The sequence below is a fragment of the Danio rerio genome, chromosome 11 (assembly GCF_052040795.2).
Source record: "Danio rerio strain M-AB ecotype USA chromosome 11, GRCz13ab, whole genome shotgun sequence".
Classification (NCBI taxonomy): Eukaryota; Metazoa; Chordata; class Actinopteri; order Cypriniformes; family Danionidae; genus Danio; species Danio rerio.
In genome coordinates this window covers 2,167,894-2,188,436 of record NC_141031.1, presented here as the reverse complement: position 1 = coordinate 2,188,436, position 20,543 = coordinate 2,167,894, and the positions used below count along the sequence as shown (strand labels likewise).

The following is a 20,543-nucleotide window of genomic DNA, read 5'->3' as shown; positions in this document are numbered from 1 at the left end:
TTCATTTGTATTAAGACAGTTTCCTGATTTCGGGTGCGATATAAAAAATCTAATCTGTTCGCCTTTTTATTGCCCAAGAAGCGAAATAAACGCATTTAGGAAGACATCTGCAATGTCCATTTTCTTTCACTATAGGTCAATGTCCAGCTAACCCCCCTCGGCCACATTCAAGGTCTGCTTCAATGCCACAGACAGGCTGTTGTAAAGATGCCCGAGTCTGTCTCAAAGTCGAATCCGCTGTTACCTTAATCCTTTAAGCACATTTAGCCCTCCCGCAGAAACAAAAAGCGTGTTACGTGTTGACGTTCAAAGTTTTTATACCTAGATTCTTGACAATGCATCCTATCTGACAACTTCATAAAAAACACTCAAAGTGAATAACACTGATATCATTTCCATAATAAATATGCATGTTTTACACAACTGAGGGTTGTGTTTGCACAAAAAAATTAAATAAATAAAGTAAAAAGGACATTAAAGCGACGAATTTCATTCATTTTGGTATGCAACGTTAACTTTAACAAACTCTAAAAATGTTGATAGCTGCACATTCAGACATTCTCCCTAATACACAATTTCAGAAATGTATTCTTTGCAAACTCTAAATAACTCTAAATCACATTAGCAGCCAATGACTATCAATGCACAACATTGATCACAATCAAATAAATAGTGCTAATGTTGTTTTGAAGTCATACTTGCATGCGATTTCAGGCCGAATATTCAAAGTAGCGTCACATATTGTCACTGTTCAAAAATGAATGAACGAATCGAATTTAACGAATATAAAATCAACTTTACCCGAGTGAATTATTTCCCAAAGTGACAAATTCACAAAATAATTTAAGTTACCCTATTAGAAAATTTAGTTATAGTTAATTCCTAATACGGAAAGGGAAATATATTGTTTTAGCAACAATATTTAGCAATAAAAAATGCATGCTCATTTCGCGTGATATTATTTGTTGCAAAGAGGACGTTTTTTATATTAAAACAAATAATGCAAAATACCAGATTATGTTATTGTCAGACAATAACACAACACAGGTAACAGTTACACAGGTGACCACTTTTATTAGAAATTAATTGCACACTTACACTGACTCAATCATTTAATACTTATTGGTGTAACAGACATTTACCACCAGGTAACATGTTTTAACAAAAACAAGACATTGCACTGATTATAAATTCCTATTATCCACAATAACACTATACATTGCTTTGAATATTCAGTAAACTAGCGCTATAAGCACTTTCGCATGCAAATACTGTATCAGGGACATATCCGCGGTCTGCCCTTTTGTCTGGACATCACCGAAGCACCAAAAATTGGCTATCACAGCTTCATTTTTACTTACAAGCTAAAATTGCCACTAGGATGGCCTTATGGCAATCTTTTATCTGTTCCCTTACCCGCAGAAAACCTGCAGTTATCATATTTAATCTTTTTGGGTGAAAGTTCCACCAGTTGTGATATATAAATCGTACGATTTGTATAGAATTTAAAGTAAACAGTAAAACTGTAAGCTGTTACCTCAACCGCTGGGCGTGAGCAGATTGAGATGATATCAGTTCATAGGAATTTTCCACCAATTTGCATAAACAAAAATTAGGAAATCTAATGAAACTTTTGAATAGTTCGACATTTACAGCTTTGCCTTTAATGTGCTGTTTGTACGAAGGTGCATGATGGAATCACATTTTGAGGCATTTAAGCTATGCACAGTGTTGCAGAAAAAATAAAAGCTTTATTATTGTTTTAAAACTGTTGTTTTTATTAACAACAATAATAAATATATTAATTATTGTCCTGATGTTATATTAACACTTCTGTTGTGTATAGCAAGCTTTTCGAGATGTATGCATGATGCAGGGTGTTTTATATTTCTCGTGTAATTCCATGCGTTACTAAGAACTGTAGTGGTTACTTAATGGCCAAGAATGAATTATTATTTGTGCACAGCGAACTGATACTATGCGTCATACATATCAACTGCATGTGTGTAATTTGCAAACAATCAGAAATATGTTCAAATAGCATGTCCTGTTGCCAGTTTATGTATAATCCAACATCATCCATTGCTCTAAAAGTAAGATAAAGCCTGCTCTCGCATCAAGAGCCTTTTCTTCTTCATTCGACGATTTTGGAACCAGATTTTCACTTGTTGGTCCGTGAGATTTAGCCGGTCAGACAGTTCCCTCCTCCGCTGTCTGGTGATGAACTCGTTGAGGATGAACTCGCCTTCCAACTCGTTCAGCTGAAGTTTTGAATATGGTTTACGCTTCTTTCGAGTTTGTCTGTGCATTGGGTACCACAGAGCACCTAAACAAACAAAAAAAGTATGTTAACATTAATGTTTGCCCAATACAAAAGCTCTAACAAACAGTCTTATCAAAACATATACAATACGCAATGGCTTCGCATATCGGATGACTTTAAAGAAAACCAATTAAAACATTACATATATCAAACACTAAATCAGAATGCTATTTTATTCACATTTATAAAACATGCATGTATTATTTTCAAGATCCTCATGTTCATATGTTGATCTTATTAAGATATATAATAGAAAAAAACTCACCTCCGTTTAGTGCTGCAACACTTGTTTGGATGTCAGGGGATGTTAGTGAATGCGTGATGCCTGATGAGGTCTTGGCCCCCTCGTTTATGAACGAACAGCCAGAAACCGATTCAAGAGACCGACACAAACGAGGATTTGGGATTGGCTGTTCTGCAGGTGTCAGGCAGTCATATTTTGAATAACTTCCTCCGTTGTCCATTCCGTTCAGATTGTTCTGTCCGTTCTCTGCAGTAATGGATACAGATGAGTTATCCAATGCTTTCTCTTTTGATATAAGATTGGTACTGTTATTGTCACCACCGCCGCTGGTGGCGCATGCACTGTCACTATAAAAACATTTGTTGTCTTCCTGCCGAGTAATGTCGCATGATTGATTGTATGTGTGGTTTAGGGTAACGGGGCCGCTAATATGAGATTGTGGGTATCCACTGCATGCTTCCGATGGGTTCCAAGGCAAAGAGCAGACATTATCTCTTCTGGATAAGCGGAGGGTTTGCAGTCCTGCTAGCTGTCCCCCCGACGCACGGAAATTGGAGAGGTAAAATGCATCTCTTGCATTAATGTTAACCAATTGTCCAACAAACCCCGGATTAAAGAGATTATGCTCGCCCATTTCGGCGGGCCCGGCTAAGAGTTTGTAGTTTATAGCAAATCTGACATTTAACGTATAAGGAAACCAGGCTGCGCCCCATTGGCTGTATGGTCACATGACACTGCTTGAGAATGAGTCGCAGAAGGTGCCACCCACTGTTTTTTTCTCTTTTTACAAAAAGAAGTATTAACCTTAAAATATTAACAACTTATTTTAATATTTTCTTGTTAAACGCCTCCTGAACTGCTTTAAACGATTGTTTTTCTTTTATGTGCGTGATTAAATATTTTGTTTAGCACTTTATTATTATTTTGTCATCAAATCAGACGTATTTCATCTTAGATCAATGCAAATGAGAGCATCATCCTTAAATGAAATGTCAAGTTAACTTGCACTGCTTTATTTGAGCATTGTTGTTATCATCATTCACTCATCCTTGTTCAAAACCTGTTTGAGATTCTGTCTTGTGTTTTACACAAAGGAAGATAAACTGAAGAATGTCAGAAAAAGCAGCAATTGACTTTCATAGTATTTGGTATGTTTTCTGATCCAGTGGATGTCTGCTGCTTATTTCCCCAACATTTTTATCATTGACTTGTTTTGGGTTTAAAAGAAGAAATAACTTATTAAAAAGTTTAGAATTACTTCAGTGTAAAGAAATAGAGAGGAAATTGTATTTTTTGGGCGAACTGTCCCTTTAAAGCTCACAAAAAGAGTAGAGGCTCAGTGACACGTTTCCCTCGTATACATTTTATCAGCTAGTCTCATTTTAAAATTATTTTTATATTGAACATTCTGATTTTGAACAAATCCCGAGATCCACTCAACAAAAAATGTAAAATAAAATAAAAAAAAACAGCAATATTGTAATAATAAGTACACAATCAGGATTAAAACATAAACGATACAGTGTCCCTCATATTTAACCAAAATTGTACAGTTTTTTTATTTTACTGGCACCATTTATTTTGGCTGTGGTGTGTTCCAAACTAATAATGTCCAGTAGATAGAGCCTCCAGGATAGATCAGTTAGAGCAGATGGATCCAGCCATAGTTTCAGGATTTATTTATTTATTTATTTATTTATTTATTTATTTATTTATTTATTTATTTATTATTATTTATTTTTATATATTTAGATTTATTTATGTATTTATTTATTTTTGCAGCAGCAGTCAACAACTGACAGAATCTTTCTTTGGTTGATGGATAAAGAGAGTGATGAATCAGCATATAAGAAAAAGCAATGGGTCGCATTGGCTCTGAGTTTCCATTAGTTCTGATAAAAAGTGCCTAGTCTCATTATGATTTAGCAATTCTCAAATTATGCATTTCTAACCAAATACAGGTTTCCAATGACCATGTTTAGAGTTGTTTAGGTGATATGGACAATATTTTAGTATAACTAAGGCAGAGTGCGTCCCCAGCATCCTCATTAAAGTTTACATGAGGTGCAAGCTTTTGATGCATGATTGGAGAATATAATTTTAATAAATGTAAATTTTATGTAGAAAAAAGATAAACAATTTCCTAAACGTAGCATTTTATTTTAAATATGTTTTATGTTCCCATCATCGTTTATCCATTGCACGTTCAAGCATGGGGAATTTATAAATGTAGAGCATTTGATGCATATTTGGAGAGGTAATATAAATTTGATAAAGGCTTTTTTGTCGAAGAAATGTCTTAAATGTAGCATAGACCAAAATATTTTATATAAGTGTTTAGCTTTATCGTTTACTCGCCAGTTTATTCATTGCACGGTCACGCACTACAAATAAAATAATCGTTATCTAAATATGTAAACCAATGCTTGTATAAGCAAATGTAATTAAATATAGTAATTCATTTTAAAAATAACTTTGCTTCTTAATTTAGCATTTTAATATTTAACAATTTAAAGTGTAAAGGTTTTGGATGTGCTGCTATTTAATGACCAAATCCTAAAATTAAATCTCGACCGCAGAACGACATAAGGGGTCAATTAATGAGAAGATAATTTCGATGTAAGGCCAATAAACCCTTCACATAACATCTTAAATCCTTCTCCGCTTCCCAATATTTGTATTTTAACCATGCAGTGCCGCACCCACACTCTTCTCTGTAAAGCTTTGTCCATGTTTAGGCTTTGTGTCAGTTCAAGGTCACTGCCTGGATGCGCGGAACATTTAAACAACAGGGTTGTATTACGTGAACTTGAAATCCTTCATGTATAGACACACACCACCATCACATTGCAGTTTGGCCTTCCCAAACAACCGAGCTGACTGTGTTTTCTGCATTTTAAAAGCATTTACTAAAGACAATCGTTTGTGAAGCCGAAAGTGCTGATCTGAGAAACAAATTGCATTGGTACATTTTAAAAGTAAAAGTTATAAAACATCTATGTACATCAGTGAGGCCTGACATTTATGTAATTTTCATTGAAACTGTTAGATTTTTATTGCATTTAAATCTAAATGGCTTCGAGATCCATGTTTGGCCAGAGATAGGTAAATTATTTTAGAGGTTATAACGCGCGGTTGTAAATAAACTGTATTTTTATTGGCAGCCATCTCATGTTATTTTATAATTACACTTGTAATCAAAATCACAATTCGTAGTTTAGTTACACACGTTAATTTTATTAAAAATCAAATTATATGTGAGCTGAAGAAATGCATATTTAGGTTTTCGGATGAAAGTTTGTGTACGTGCATAAAAGTAAAAGGAAAAAGGAGGGGAAATAAGAATAAAATGTAAACGAGAATTAAATGTAAAAAGAGGCAAATAGAGGACAGAGAGAAACAACTGGAATGACATATCATATCTAATCATCTTCACAGACAGATGAAAGTATGTTCTTTAATTGCAATTATGCAAGGCCAACAAATAAAATTTACCTATTTGTCAAATTCAGATTATACGCTGCAAGCCACATTTTGTTGTAGGTTATACTGAGCATTAATTCCACAAACTGTAAAAACTATGCTTTAATAAGATTACTGAGGTGCGTTAAACAAGAAATTACTATATTGTGTTTTGTTTCCCTATTATGTGACCGTTCCCATTGCCCTTACATTTACACTCTTTCACCACTAGAGGAAGTCAAAGACCATCTTCTAGGCTTTTTTCCTCTTCTGTGCTGAAAGGATCTAAATAAGGCAAGCTAATTAATCAGAAAGGAACTCTGTTTTCGCACTCATTCATTAAAACGAGAAGAATAAATCAATCAAATCGCATATCCTTGTTGGTTTTTGATGGAAAATATTTATTATTATGCCAACAGTTGCTCATGGAGCAGAATGATGATGTGGGACACTCTAAAAATAGTTTGAAAAACACATAAATTATGGCTAAAATAAGTTAGTTAAAATCATTAAGCCTATTTATTATTTTTGTTTATCCCAGGTTTATTTGGCCATATTTTACTCAAAACAACCTGTTAAAGGTTAAAGGTACTGTTAAAACAACCTAGCATTTTTTAGAGGGTTATCATGTATTCGTGGGATAGACCATTACAATGTGTTCATGTCATTGGCTCATGAAAATGTCCAGCTTGTTATCAAACTGTTTTATAACTGTAGGCGATTCAATCATAACTTTATGTTAAAACAGCTACCACAACATTATTTATCAATATGTGGCTCTTTTTGGATTTTCAGAAGCTATAGGAATTGATATGCGTCGGGACCCTTGTTTGTGTTTACATCCCTCAGAATGGTCTGCCAGTCGACACAGCGTGTTTAAAATTCAACATACTTTAGATTTGATGAGATCATTGCAAACTGTAGAAAGAGCTACGTTTGCATCTAACAGAGGTTAATAGGGGTTTTGGACAATTCCATGTTGGTTTCCAGCCATTTCCAGCCTGGTCTTAGCTGGTCAGGCTGGAAAATGACCAGCTAAATCCAGCTTGACCAGCCTGGTTTAAGCTGAACATAGCTGGTTTTGGATGGGCTCCCAGCCTGGCTATAGGCTGGTTAAGCTTGTTTTCTTCCAGCCTGACCATGCAGCTAAGACCAGGCTGGAAATGGCTGGAAACCCTGGAAATGGAAAAAAACCCTTCTAAAACCAGGCTGGTCAACCAGCTAAAACCAGCCAACTAGCCTAGGCTGGTTTAAACTGTTTTTTTAGTAGACATCATTTTTTCATCAATTATGTGCAGTCCAAAAAGTCTCCCCATGTTTGCATCTAAAGATTATAGAGATCTTCTTGCATATTTTCAATGCCGCTAAGCGGTTTGCAGCATTTATAAATCTCCCATGCCTTCAGTTTTTTCAGTATGCGATTTAGCTTCTATGTGCGATTTGATTTGACGGAAATCAAAGAACTGATTTTTCTACTCAGCCAATCCCAACAGACGAGAAAAAATAAAGCAGTGATTGCAGTCTGAAGGAAAATAGTGGAGTAAAAAATACCAATACAGCACAAAAAAATTTACTTAGGGGAAAGTGAAAGTACGCATTATTAAAACTGCTTAGTAAATTACAGTTTCTGAGAAAAACTACTCAATTACTGTAATTTGAGTTTTTTTGTGATTGGTTACTTTACACCAATGGTTATTAACAAGTATTTCAGTCAATGTTCATCGACGTTTGATTATATGTAATACAATGTAATGTAATGCATTGTAATGGATCTCGGCTATGCACATTTTAATATAGCAAACTAGCTTGTCAACAATAAGTTGCCAACTTCGCAAGGAACCCCCGGAGTGTGACGCAAGGGGGAACCCGCGTTAAATGAACATCACGAAAAAGAAAGAAAAACGACAGGGAACAAAAACAAGCAGCAGCCTAGTCGTCATCCATCGTCATCAGATTATTACCCCACAATCTGGGCGTTTCCTAACGCAGTTTACTGTTTTATAATCTTTAAACGACGGAGATGTGATGCAACTATAAAACAAATTTCACAAACGAAATCAGTTACTACTTGTGACTTAATTTTCCAGCAAACAATGTTGTGTTTAATAGACGTTCAATAGACATCTAAACATAGACAGCTTGGCTAAAACAAGGCAAAATTTTGACTGTTAGTGAAAATCCAACAGACATCAAAGAAATTAGATTAGTCGTCAAATAGACAGACTTTATATGTGTAGTCATTCATTTATGTTTATTTGATGACTAGTCTAGTTTTGGCCTATTTATAGACGTCTATTAGATTTTCACTGACAGCACAAATTTAGCCTTGCCTTAGTCAAGACGTCTTTTAGACATCTTTTAAAAACAAGAAATGCTTGCTGGGTGTGCAGCTTTTCACCTCTGATTGTTGTCGAACGCATCATAAGCAGGTTATTTGTTTCCAAAGTTGGTAGCACACAAACTTCAAAATTCGAAAATTATTTGGTTGTAGTTCAGCACTCTAAAAAATGCCAGGTTACTTCAACACAATTCTGGGTTTATTAGGGACTAACCCAACTTCTTGGGTAATTAAAAAAATTAAATTGATATAACTATATTACGCAATTTTTCGGTTAGTCCACGTTTTACCCAATTTGGTTTTAAATGGCTCAGCATTTCTTAGAGTGTGGCTGTTATAAAACCTAAATTTAATGTACAGAACATGTAGAGAACCATGCACACAAAAATTCATAGACCTATGAGCGGGGGCAGGAGTTATAGACAAAATTATAAATGGGGGCCCAAAAATGTATTTTGCCTATGTGACATAGTAAGGTTACTCCATGGTGTCCGTTGGGTCTTAAAAGTCTTAAAATGTGTTAAAAATAGGCCTAAAAGGCTTTACTGAAATATTGTCTTGTAGGTCTTAAATAATTTTAATGGGTTTTCTTTTTCCTTTGCTTATATATACCCAATCGATCCAACACGCATCCAGTTACCAACAATACCTCTCAATAAAACTTTTAGCAAAACTCTATTTAGAATATCACAGTCTGCTATGTATACATTTAAACAAGTTTTTAAAAGTCATGTTGGGAAAAAATATTAAAAATCCTCAAGTCTAAAATTTCATTCATAACAGTCTTAAAAAGACTTGGTGAAACTTGCATAAATCCTGAAATCCGGCCCTGCCTATCTAACCCCATCTAAACCCAGGGCAATGTCATCCATTGATTCCGTTCTATAAAAACTGACTGACAATAGATATTTGATGTTTTACATGTGAACACTTTTCACACGCATTCACACACTTTACAAAGCAGAAACGGACTGACAACATCAAATGTTCTCATGAGCTGACATAATGTAAACAATTTCAGTTCAAAAAGTAGAATGAATTAGAATTAAAAATAAAATACACAATGTACGTGTTACCCGTGGTGCACGACGCACGCACGCACGCACACACACACACACACACACACACACACACACACACACACACACACACACACACACAAACATTTTGAAGTTTGAAAAGTATTGTAAATAGATGATGTTTGTAATAAATCCTGTACATTTAATTTAGAAATGTAACATGCAGACATATGTAGCAAATAAGTTGACATTATAGGAGTACAGAGAAGCTATAGTGTTAAATGATTGAAAGCAAACATTTTACAAACACTGATTGGTGTTTACATTTTAGCAATTAATGCGTAATAAATATGTAGCCTATAGGCCAACTGGCCTGCCTATACTGTCCATGCACTCTAGTTATATATGCAGTCTTAGCATGTGCATTTTGTGGTGCGGTTTGAAACATTTCTATCCATGAGCAGACATTGCTTTAAAAGACTGCAGAATAAAATGGATAACGTTTGAAAAAACTTATTTCAAGAAATAACACGATCTGCAATTCGTGACTTTTTGATTTAGTGGCTTATTCTTACGATCTCAATTGGTACAATTTAGTACGATTTGCTTATCCGCCAAAGACGGCTGGGTTTAGGGTACTGCTTTGTCACTGAACGTATTTTCTGAATATATTTTTGACTGCATTGCGAGTGGACCATTATTTGAGCTTTGACTTAATCAAGATAGAAAAAACTTCACAATGAAATTACATAACACAAACAGTTTAATATTGGGGGAAATAAGTGTGTGATTTTCTTGTGTTCAAACCTAACGCTAAGCTTTATTTCAGCTCCTAAATACTTTAAATCGTTTTTAAACACGACACCATTGCTATAAAATTGAGAAAACACACCACGAGGGAAAAGTACATTGACAGATGAATATTAACCAATTCATGGATGACATTACGTTTTGATAACCGAACATTTTGACATACATATTACTATATTTGAATTGAAAACTTTTTTTAAAAGTTAAAATGGAGTTAAAACTATGCCTCCATCGTAGTCTTAACAAACAATTTCCATTTCTTTTTCATTAAACAACAACAACAGTACCAACAGAAAGGTTGAAAGTTGTAACAACATGGAGTTAAAAAAACAGTAATATTATAAAGCGATTCATGTGTGAATGTCTTCTGGAAACTCATTTCTTACTGCAGCTTAGGTCTACTACATCTGTAAATGCAGGACCTTATCGATGCATAGGTCTGTGTCGGATCCGCCGCCGTCATATTTAGGCCTTATTAAGCCCACTTAAATAAAAAGAAATTCCTTGATGAATTTGTCGAACCAAAGAACACCGAAAATAATCAAACTGAATGCATGTTAGTGCTTGACTTTGAGGATTTACAAACGAACTTCTTTTCCTTAACACGTCGGTTCTGGAACCAGATGGTCACCTGGCGCTCGGAGAGACTCGTTGTGGCGGAGATGCGCCTTCTTCTGTCTTTGGTGATGAACTTGCTGGCTGCATACTCCTTTTCCAGTTCCTTTAATTGGATTTTAGTGTAAGGTACCCTCTTCTTACGACCGCGACGGTAGCCGTTCATCTCGGCTTGGTGTGGCACCACATCTGCAAAAATAATTCAAGAAGTGAACAACATCTCAGAATGCATATGATTTGATATTGCCTATATTCTCTCCAAGTAGCCCACCATGAAGTTAGGCCTAATTGGGACTCGTTCAATAGGGTTAAATGCTGGGTTATTTCTACCCAAATTGGGTAAAATATGGACTAAGCCAAACACCGGGTTAAATTTGGTCCCAATGACCAAAAATTAACTCAGCAGTTGGGTTAGATATCAAATTGGGTTAAAATAACCCGACGTTTTTTTGGAGTAAATGGTACTGATCACAATTCTGTTTTATATAACACACATTTTTTAGAGTGTATGGATTTATTAGCTTCAGTGCAGTATATATGTAGATATATAAATATGTAATTTGAGTTTTTGTCGCTCGGAAATAATTTCAAATGGATCGGAAGTAGGGTTTACGCTCGACTGAAGGAATTGTTTTAAGTGAGGAAGTCAAACTCCAACAATCATTTACAAATGTTGACCTGATACCGAGCATAGGTAAATGTCAAAAGACTCAATGGTCCATTAATCATCAGTCACGATGCATTCTTGTTTTGCCTCTTTATTTCTATAAAAAGGAATAGATTAAGTGCATTTTTTGTCCATAAGCTTTCCCTGAGGGAAATAATGCTATTTTTAAGAAGCCAAAACCAGTTTTATATGATGCATTTTAAAGAACAAAAAACATGGACTTTTCCTCACTATATTTAGACTACTAAATACACTGAAAAGAGTTTGTTTGGATTTACATCAATTAGGCTAATCATTTACGTCTTTCCAGATTAATAATTTCTGTAACAGTTTTTTCGCTTAACCTCAGCGTCATGAACTTAAGCTAAGGTAAACCAAGGGCAACCTGTATGCTTGATTATAAATAACAGAATAAATTAAGTTACAACTTTAGTTTTGATTAATAATATACACTTGCAACTAGTTAGGGAGATTAACGACTATTAAATAATGCAATTTATGTATAATATTAGATATACACTAATAGTTAGTATTTATATCTTAATATTAAGGCTATTATTATAAAAAATCCCTGGTGGATTTTCAGTGGCACCACATGTAAATATTTTATTTCTTATTTTTTATATAACAGTAGCCTACCCAGCCCCGTTTTCTAATCCTGCTCTGAACATGCTTAATTTCGGCATTTGTTTGTGCCATCCACAATAAACTTCAACAAACCTCTCTTTTGAGTTGGTTTATATTTGCCTTACATCACTGAATATAGTTTTACCCCAGTGATATTGTTTATAAACACCATTAATATGAATATTTCTTTTAGGAATAATGTACGTCCAAAACTGTCAATGCATATTTTGTATTATTATTATTATTATTATTATTAATAATAATAATAACATTAATTTTTACTTCGAATTTGGAAAAAAGATTGGCTACGTGTAAACCTTCACCTGTTAGAAAGCTGTCACAGAAAGTCACTATGATACAATTAAGCCTTACATTACCATAAGGAATATCACTTAATGGACAATGCACGACTGCCTTAGTTTTTAAAAGTTAATATACATTACAAGTATAAATGAAAATTTCAAACATGTATATAGTAATGCCAAATTGTATAATATTCGCTGATCTATATTTTACCCGAAAATTGGGATTTCCATAGGTGGTTAAAATGTGTTTGTTCCTTAGAACAATACAATTGCTCATCCCAGCCGTTCGACAGTGCCCAGTGCTGATAACTGTCCATAGGAAACAACGCTTCATGCCTGGATTCTGGGTGCGCACTGATTCCTGGCACAACTGGGACGTCCAAATAGCCAGGGACAGTTTGATAAGAGCTGGCAAAGCTTGGGTAAATAGCAAATTCTTTTGACCGGCTGGAAAGCTCTTCAGCTGGCAGCGCACCGCTTGTTTCCATGTATTTTTCGGCAGGATGGTATGACTTCTGTTGCAAGTTTACGTTGTGAGAGTAGGAAAGACGACATCCATAATATGGACTCCCGAATGCGTATCCATAGCCCAGTGAAGTCCCCGACGAGGCCTGGGGCGCAGGGAATTGCCGGCCGGCATCTTGTGTCGTGATATCCGGGTACACTGTGCCCTGGTGACTCGCGAGGCTCCCAGAGTGGCGTCCCAGCGCAGGGTGCGAGATAAAATCCCTGCAATGAGAGGCAGGGCAATTCCCGCTCAGTCCCTCCATGGTTTTATGAGAATAACTTTCATTCGAGGTTTTTTTCTCATTACACGTAAATCAGTGTGTCCGCCCAGCGTCCATGCAGGATCGGCGAAATCATGGTCATGGGTTGTCGATGCTTTTTAAAACTCGACTACTCCTAGACTGACACCTCACTTCCAAGCTAATTTTCTCAGCGCACGCATGCGCATCCGCTAAAACGCAAACGTCTTTCACTATTAAGAACGACAGATTACTGACAATGATGTCAAGAGAGCGAGAGTGAGGGAATTTCTTGCACGAGTAGACCTAACTTTCTCTCCCCTTTAGTCACTCAAGACTTAAAAGAAGAACTAATTTGAGGGCTTGCAGGTGCATATCATGCAACATTTTCATAATTATTGTAAAAACAAATAAATTACTTATGTAAATGCTGCAGATACAGTATTAGATTGTTTCAAGAATATCTTTTCTTATTGGTGATTATTATTTTTGAACTATAATTAGGTTTGAACCGTTTCGCTTTTTAAAATACGCAACTTAACACGTATAATGCCAACAATTTCGGCCTATATTATAGCAGGCAGAGTGTCTTTAGACATACATACGAATATATCAGTTTCAAATGATGCAATACAAATAACTAAACATGCAATTATAGCATTTAGTATGATGTGTTTAACAGGGAATATATAGTAATATAGCTCTACATACACTTGTCTATGTGTATATTTTGCATTCACTTCTTTCTGCTTTTTATTTATTAATTGTCCTGTCTCTGTAATTATGTTGCACTGTAGAAGCTCTGTCACAAAAACAAATTCCTCGTATGTGCAAACCCAACAATAAAGCTCTTTTTGATTCTGATTCTGATTCTAGAATTAAGTAAAAAATGTCTGTTGAATAAAGGAAGTAAAAAAATATTACACCTCTCTGTGCTATTTGTTTGTTTTTCCAATTTCGAGATCGAGATTTTTCAACAGGACTTATGTTATTTCGAGTAATTTCTTATTACGCTTCTTTTGGTAACGTCGAAACTAAACGAATTCACTTAGTTTCGCTAGTTTCATAGTTATGCTTCAAAAACATTACAATTGCAGTTCATTTAAAATTAGTTAAGAATAAAATACACTTACTTTGCGCAAGTAGCTCCTTGTCTAAAAGCCAGCTGCAAGGAAATCCAAGGTCAAGGTGGAAACGTAGACAAAGAGGGTCGTAATACGTCTAGACAGACAAGAACGAACTTCACACTAACATTCTTGAGTTCACGTGCAAATTAGAAGTAGAGCAGTCTTTTTTCTACCAACACGAACGCTCTTTGACTAGTTCTCATCGTCTTACACAAATTATTAGACTACCAAATTGATTTTAAATCTAAATGATCCCATCGACCAAAATATTTTTAATTAAGACAATTTATGTCATTTCAAATGTGTCTAATTGGGAACGTATATGAAGTAACACTTTTACCATTACAATCCGCAAACAAAGGTTGAAGCATCACGAGCAACATTTTGGAAACATAGATTGTTCAATGAAAACTCTTTGCTTGTTCATACATTAAGTTAATTATAAATGTTAATTATGAGAATGTTAAGTTTTAGAAAGCCTAAAGTGCATTATTTTAAACTGTATATTTATAGAATTAACCTAAAATCCTTTCATTGTTTTGGTGCATTATGAAGCAACATCTTAAAACTAAATTAAATAAGCACGATACATCTCTCAAAACTTATGCGTGACAAACTGTGCTTCTTTAAAATTATTTTACAAAGTCCAAATTTCCTCGTGCAGGCTCCTACATTTTACACCGACCCTACACGATATTGAATGCGAATGACAAATGAGATTCTGTGATAGGCTAAAACATAATTACCAGTTATCAACACAAGACATAGCCTTAACTCGTCGAAAGTGAGCGACAGTAATAGTTTTTGGGGATTGTGGAGAATTAATTAAAATGTTTTCCAATATTAACCTTTAAATTGCATGTTATCAAAATATCACATCTTTATTTTGATATGAATCTTTTAGTGATGCTATAGGACATAGAAATTAAGAACTTATTTATACAAAAGAGGGCACATATAGTATGATTAATCTGTGTTAACTGCAATTATCCGTGCTCTAATTTGGTGCTCCTGACGGCCGACTGGAAAAAGTCGATAGTTACACTTCCATCTGTCTTTCTTTTGACCTACACGCCTTTTTATATTTACAAAATGCAAACCATATTACATTGATTTAATAAAATAATGCAATGAGTAGTGAATAAACCAATTTTTTCAGCTATTACACAGCAAAATTTCCAGTGTTGTTTGGAGTTGTTTTTACAGTGTAAATTTTTTTGAGTTAAAAAGTGTTATTTGTGGTGTTAATTTACGTGACATAAACACCTGCAGTGTACCCTTGTGGTCAGAGTAAGGGTTAATACTGCGAGTTAACATAGTTAACACTATAAACAAGTTGTTTCCATTTCCGGTCGCTTCACCTTACTTCCTCTTTGATTAATGGCGGATGGCACATGGAGAGCATTCAAACAGGTAACTGTCATATTACTTATTTAACCACAAATATTCAATACATTTTTACATGCTTTATGTTTCTCAATGTTAAATTAATATTTGTAAATATTCTAACCGAGATTTCAAGTTCTAACCACTTGTCAATTTATACACGACAGACATCTGGAGCCACGAGACAAGCTGCTTTAGCGGGAAAACAAAGGTAACTTTAAACATTTTACAGTTAACAGTTTTAAGGAGTTCCTATATTTGAATCGGGTTCAGTTCGAGCCTATTATGAGAAATAGGCAGTAATGGCTCATGCAACCGTTTGAATTGTTTAAACTGTTTATTTGTTTTAAATATCTGCAAAGCAGCAGCTGAACCGTAACCTAGCTTTGTGTGTAATCTAACGTTATCTATAATGTTCACTGTTCAGTGCGATTGATTTGTGGCGCGAGCAGCGAGGAGTCGCGGGCTGCCTGTTCACGCTTTCATCGGTGCTTTTAAACGGTGAATAACGTTATACGATTCAAGTGTACAGGTACAGACCTGCAGACCATAATACTTTAAAAACAAAATACATTCGCTGTAAAAGTTAGCCGTGCTTGTTGACATGAAGGGATAACGTTAGCCAGTTCAGAAATGATTCTTCTTTAACCGGTTCTTTTCAGTGAATCAATCTAACCAGTTCACTATATTGAACTGAATCATTTGAAATTGTTCGCTTCTCCGGTAAGCACCAATCCTTAAAATGGCTTACTTTATAACCTGTCTGACACTCAGTTCCTCTCAAAAATACCGTATGTTGAGTTTCGACTTATTCAGTAACTGTAACAGACGGAACTGCTGTGAAAAGAACTGATGATGAGCGCGAATCGAGTAACGTGTTCCCTATAAGTGGAGCTGAGCTCCACTGACAACGACCGAAAAATGCTGAGCTCAGAAGAGACGAACCCAAGCAGAGTGTTATTGCCATTGTTTACCTAGCAAATTTCATTGTTGACTTTAAGGTAGTACTCGAATAGTAACTTTATTTATTTAATATTGAAGTGCTGTTCAATTGCATTGCATGAAGAGCTGGCTTAGATAGAACTGTACGTACTCTTAACTTTTGAAGATCTTTCATTAATGTGTAATGTGAAAAAAATGTTTTTTTAATCTGTAATGTGCATTTATACAAGTATAATTTTCCTATAGCCTACGTCTTGCTAACAATACTAGTTAGAAATTGGTATGTAGAATCCTTCATAATAAAAAAACAAAAAGAACGTAAATATAGCTATTTTTAGAAAAAGAAAAACATAATGTGCTTTTTTATTTATATGTACTATTCATAATAACATCGGCTTCTGTATCACCTTAACATGAAAATGAATAAATTAACTTGATTTAATTTTACTATGTCAAGTTTGTGATAGATTCTTGTTAATAATAAAGTGATATATTGTGTATTTTTCAACAGCTTCCATCATGTTGGTGAAAGTTCTGTATTAAGGAGTGAAAAAATATGTAAAATTGCTTACTGATTTTACATTTCAATGTTTTCGCAGTGAAGATAAGTTAAGATTGTGCTGGTCAGAGTTGTGCTCACTAAAGTCATAACCATTTCCTGAGTCTATGTTTTTTTTTTTTTCAGTGAAAAGCAAATTTGGATTATCAACAACTGCAGATCCTCAAGTTTTCAATGACACGGACCCTAATGTAGAAGAGGAGATCTTCCACGAGTTAATGGACAGCAGTCCACATTTATGCTTGACTGTTAGATGTTTGGAAGAAAATATTTCTGCTGGCCTGCCTGAGGGTAATTATTCAATAAATATTTGGACAGTTTTAAAATGCCTCTGTTTTACAGTAGTATAAGTCAAAACAGTTAGAATTAAGTAAAAAGAAGAAATTCATAGAAGAGCTTACTGAACAGTGGAGTGTGTATAGAAATAAAGAGTTTTTATATGTTTCTTGACCCTTGCCAGGTGTTCGTTTAGCTTAAGTTCATGTGATGCCCAGTGATGAAAGGTTAATCAAAATAATCTGTCAAAACCACAGTGTAGAAAAACATTGAGGATGATGTTGTATAGTAAAAGCTATTAGTACAGCATTGTTTTAAATTAAGTTGAAATATAAGATAAATTTATTGTAAACTAAAGAAAATATTACGTAAAGGTTAATAATAATGTTTTCCATTTCTCCATCAGTGATTTCACCCACAAGATCATCAACAGCCAGCACATGTACTGATACAGTTTCACTCTCTTCAACAGATCATGAAGACCCAGAGCGAACAATGCAGAATCAATTGACAAGGACTAACAGCTGCTTGATAGTAGATGGTAAAGGGCAAAACAGGTATATGCATATGTTTTTTGTTATGGTTAATTCAATCATATACTAATTCAGTTTTATTATTTTACAAGTATAACCATTTTTCTGGTCACTTTATCAGATTGTTCAAGATGCATTGGGAAAGCAATCTGGTGGTGATGAAGTACTTGATGAATACAAGGTCACAAAAACTTAAGGGCCACAGCACTAGACGGCAGCTGGTTAATATTGTCGTCAGTCACATGAAAGAGATTCATGGGTAAGATTTCATTAAATATATGCAAAAAAAGCATGGATTTTTTTTAAACCAAAAAAAAAAATAAATAAAATGTAAAAAGTTAAGTACTGTCCTTAATCAAATATTTTACTGATTGTTAGGAGAATCCCCACGTGCAAGCAACGGGAGACTTATGCTTTGGGCATTATTTCTCTTTTTCCCAGCCTGAGAGACCCGTTTTCCGCAAAAGGCTATGTAAGAAATTGTCTTATTGTACTTAACACAAACTTGTTCATCCCTTTTAATTATTTAACGCAGAGGTGCCCAAACCTTGGTCCTGGAGAGCCAGTGTTCTGCAGAGTTTAGCTCCAACTGTAATTAAACACAAACTCTTAACTAGCAAACTAGAAACTTTCAGGCAGTTGTGTTGAAGCAAGTTGGAGCTAAACTCTGCAAGACACTGGCCCTCCAGGAATGAGTTTCGACACCCCTGGTTTAAAGGTTTGTGTTTTTTATTTTTATTTGTATCATACAGTCAGTCTTTTTAATGTAACTGGCATTTTAAAAATATTTCTATCTATATAACAGGAACATTTTTACGATCCAGAAAAGGGAACCGTTTGTAATTAATCTAATATGCTTCTTTCTTAGATTATTCAAGACTTTAGTCTCCTGTTCAATGCTGAAACATCCAACAAGTTGCTTGAGAGGTGGGAGACCGCATTTAAGCACAGGATCATCAATGAGGCGAAATCTCTGACTTCAACTGCCAGACTTCATTGTCTTATTAATTCAGCAGAAGGACAAGAATCTGAAAATGGTACGATTTCTAAGGATTTTGTAGTTTGAAATTTGCTTTGGTTTCTTTTGTATTTGTGAGCTATAAGTGTGAATGTGGGCTTGCTTCATTTTAATATTAATACGTATAACTTTATCATCATTCATTCAGACTGGGATAATGATGTCATCTGTCCTACTCCTTCTGCATCTCCTACCTCCTTCAGAGAGAAAGAAGACTTAAGATCAGTTCAACAGAGGCCTTTGAAAGACTTGTGCATTTCCATAAGGTAAACTCACAATATTTTCGAAAGTCTTTTCATTGTTATTATTAAGGTTGTTAAGACCATTATGCGATGCTGTAAAATGTACCTTTTGAAACTTTTTTTTTAAAAGCCAATACATTCAGTTGAATGCTGTTAAAGAATGTATGTTACATCTTGGATGAAATGAGGGTTTATCAAAAATATATATAAACATATTTTTGTGGTAATTCTTTTCCCTGTCACACTACACAATGAATGACATGAACACATTTTATTTTTGCACTTTGGGTAAAGGTGGTTTTGTTTTATTTTTTGTGTTGTTTTCATTAACAAAATTGTAAGTTTCCTAATTGGTTTCCTGCATTTAATGACATATTTTTGGCTGTGTTTTTGCAGTCTTGCACCAGCATTGAAGACCATCTCAGTGAGAGGAAGGGCCACCAGCCATGTCGCCTAAGATCAGGAAGGATCAAGGGGAGGATTGACCATTTCTATGTGGTTATGGACAAACATCTCATCTCTTGTGCAGCAACCAGGTCCTTGAGTGCTGTTGATGAACTCTTTAAAGACTATGTGTTCAACTTGACGTACGAGGAAGCCCTTGTCTACATTTTTACCTTTCTGCAGACTACAGTCTACAACATCGATGTTGGACCTACCAGTGAGTCACCCAGGGTAAAGAAACTGCGTGCAAAGCTTTTACACTAAATGTTTCTTTTACAATAATGTGTTGGTGTTGTCAAAGCTTGCAAGCAAGCAGCACCTCTTTAAGACTCTCACAGTTTTTGATACTGAAAATGCTGTACATTTTATGTTGGTTTAACTGTGCGTTTAAGATGCATTGTTAAAAATAAAAGTTTAAACTGGTAAACTGTTCGGATTTTTTTTTTAACTGATCAATGCAAACTGTCCTGTAATGCAGTAAACAATATATATATAACTAAAAATACATTTAAATATCAACCTAGGTATGTATGAGCACTATATTATTAGTGTTAAGATGAACACTCTTAGTGTTAAGCTATTAACACTGCGAGTGTAGTTTTAACATATTTACTTTATGCAAATAGGGAAAGTGAGTGGAAAACAGAGAGTTAAAGTCAACACTAGCAGTGCTTTTTTTAACACTATGCAAGTGTAAAATAATTTACTCTTTTTCAAGTGTAAATTTAACTCGATTTAGTGTGGACCTATATAAACACTAAAGAAGTGTTAATTTTCACACTTTGAGAGTGAAATTAACACTTCAAAATTTGCTGTGTAAAGACTGGATATTTAACCTGGATGATTAAATAGCGTAATCA

At 34.8% G+C, this 20,543-nt stretch overlaps 4 protein-coding genes across 10 annotated transcripts in view; 1 reads left to right on the top strand and 3 right to left on the bottom strand.

Moving 5' to 3' along the window:
* Positions 1-20,543, bottom strand: part of rbms2a (RNA binding motif, single stranded interacting protein 2a) — a 608,287-nt gene that overhangs the window by 327,205 nt on the left and 260,539 nt on the right. The gene's annotated exons all lie outside the window — the stretch shown is intronic.
* hoxc12b (homeobox C12b) lies at positions 2,088-3,201 on the bottom strand. The gene is given in 2 exon segments (NM_131545.1): positions 2,088-2,326; positions 2,589-3,201. Coding segments are annotated over 2 exon segments (852 nt in total).
* On the bottom strand, positions 10,134-13,311 carry hoxc13b (homeobox C13b). Its single transcript, NM_131546.2, is given in 2 exon segments — positions 10,134-11,000; positions 12,622-13,311. Coding segments are annotated over 2 exon segments (822 nt in total). The 5' UTR covers positions 13,181-13,311; the 3' UTR covers positions 10,134-10,737.
* Positions 15,643-20,110, top strand: zgc:174719. 6 transcript variants are annotated; one of them, XM_087271689.1, is made up of 10 exons: positions 15,643-15,696; positions 15,837-15,880; positions 17,123-17,144; positions 17,298-17,461; positions 17,919-18,003; positions 18,101-18,238; positions 18,358-18,451; positions 18,848-19,016; positions 19,146-19,263; positions 19,636-20,110. In XM_087271689.1, the coding sequence occupies exons 3-10, from the start codon at positions 17,131-17,133 to the stop codon at positions 19,694-19,696; spliced, it is 843 nt and encodes a 280-aa protein (XP_087127815.1). In that variant the 5' UTR covers positions 15,643-15,696; positions 15,837-15,880; positions 17,123-17,130; the 3' UTR covers positions 19,697-20,110. The 6 variants fall into 6 exon arrangements, with proteins under 6 accessions (XP_087127815.1, XP_087127814.1, XP_087127816.1 ...); XM_087271688.1 differs by having other exon boundaries at positions 17,853-18,003; XM_087271690.1 differs by having other exon boundaries at positions 17,123-17,147; positions 17,297-17,461; positions 17,853-18,003.